The sequence below is a fragment of the Periophthalmus magnuspinnatus genome, chromosome 8 (assembly GCF_009829125.3).
Source record: "Periophthalmus magnuspinnatus isolate fPerMag1 chromosome 8, fPerMag1.2.pri, whole genome shotgun sequence".
NCBI lineage: Eukaryota > Metazoa > Chordata > Actinopteri > Gobiiformes > Gobiidae > Periophthalmus > Periophthalmus magnuspinnatus.
The window spans coordinates 11,035,699-11,037,169 of NC_047133.1; the positions used below are offsets into that span (position 1 = coordinate 11,035,699).

The 1,471-nt window shown below is 46.4% G+C and overlaps 1 protein-coding gene across 1 annotated transcript; it reads right to left on the reverse strand.

The window, feature by feature from the left end:
* Window positions 1-219: 219 nt before the first annotated feature.
* LOC117375193 (noggin-like) lies at window positions 220-1,235 on the reverse strand. Its single transcript, XM_033971460.2, has one exon. It carries the CDS (start codon window positions 1,105-1,107, stop codon window positions 463-465), a length of 645 nt encoding a protein of 214 aa, XP_033827351.2. The 5' UTR covers window positions 1,108-1,235; the 3' UTR covers window positions 220-462.
* Between the last annotated feature and the right edge of the window lie 236 nt (window positions 1,236-1,471).

The following is a 1,471-nucleotide window of genomic DNA, read 5'->3' on the forward strand; positions in this document are numbered from 1 at the left end:
ATACACAACAGCCCTAAGTTCATTTTAAGGCTTTCAACTTTCGCAATGAGGAACCATTGTCCATAGCTATGTCAGATATCTCCCATAACTTGTATATGGAAGTATTATTTCATATACTGTAGTAGTATTGTAGTTTTCCAGTGGCTGAGAAGTCCATTTTGAGTTGAATTACTGGAAGTTAACAGTATAAGAAGCCGTTTTTAGTTTAAATGACTTGAAGTTATGTTTTGTCTTGACTAGTTAAGACGAATCCAGTTATATTACCTGGTTTATCGAACGCGTTTCCATGATGAACTTTCCCGAAACTTTTGTCGTTTTCATAAACCGATTTTAACTAGTCAATTCAAGTCACCGTAACTCAACGATTTTCATGTTTTTGCAGTGAACACAGCAGTCGATGTCAGACACCTCCAACGAACGCCAGCTTTTCTTTCATTTGTAGAAAGTCCAAATATTTAGTCTTTAGCTGGCGCAGGAGCATTTGCAGTCCGTTATGATGGGGTACTGTACCGGGATCCAGGCGCACTTGATTCCTCCTTTCCGGTGAACGCATCTCCACCTTAAAACCGTGAGGTGCGTTGAATTCGATGGTTTGCATTGCATTCCTTCCGGTACCGAACAGGAGCGCTTGTTTAGGCAGCTCCCCACCCGTACGAACCTGGGCCAAAACCGGGTCCCGAGATCCGTCCACGTGTAGACCACCGGACAAAACGAATACGCCCACAACCACTGCTGCAAGCGCCTCTTCAACTTCTTATTCGCTTTCTGCTTTTTGCCCAAATGCACGTCGAAATCCACCGCGCGGATTTCTTTGGGCAAAATCCCGCTCGGTTTCTGGATGTCCTGGAAGTCATCGTTGGCGTTGTATCCTTCCGAAGTCGGAGGGAAAACTGATAGAAATCGGGCGTCGAAATCTCCCAAGGTGCTGCGGAGTTCGGTTTCGTTAAAGTCCCGTTCTTTGGGGTCGAAAATGGGGTCCGGGTCTTCCTTAAGCTCCACTAGAGGTAAGCTGTCACTCGGAATCGGGCGGAGGAGGAAGTAATGCTGGCAAATCCCATTATGGATAAACAACGCAAGAGAAAATGCAAAAAGAAACATGTTGTCCATTTTGGAGAGGTAATAGTTGTAAAATGGTTAAAATGTAGGACCCATCTCACAAGCGAGGAGCAGAGGTTGGGATGGGGAGGTTCAGAGATGGTACAATCCGAGTTTGGGTCGTCATAGTGCAGAGAGGAGAGTTCAGAATGCTCAGTGAGGAGAGAAGAACAGTCGTGAGGTTTATATATGAGGCCAGGGCAGGGGGCGGGGCTACACAAGTGAAGGGGAGGAGCTAAAGGTGGTTCAGAGGGAGGAGAGAGAGAGGGACAGAGGAGAGAGAGGAGCAGAGCTTAGGCTTCATGCCGTTGGCTCGTTATAGATGAAATAGTACTCCTATGACAGCCTACTTCTGCAACATGTGCTGTGTGGAAGA

Excerpts from the sequence above, each read along its gene's own strand:
- LOC117375193 (XM_033971460.2), bottom strand. The coding sequence starts at position 1,107 with ATGGACAACATGTTTCTTTTTGCATTTTCTCTTGCGTTGTTTATCCAT.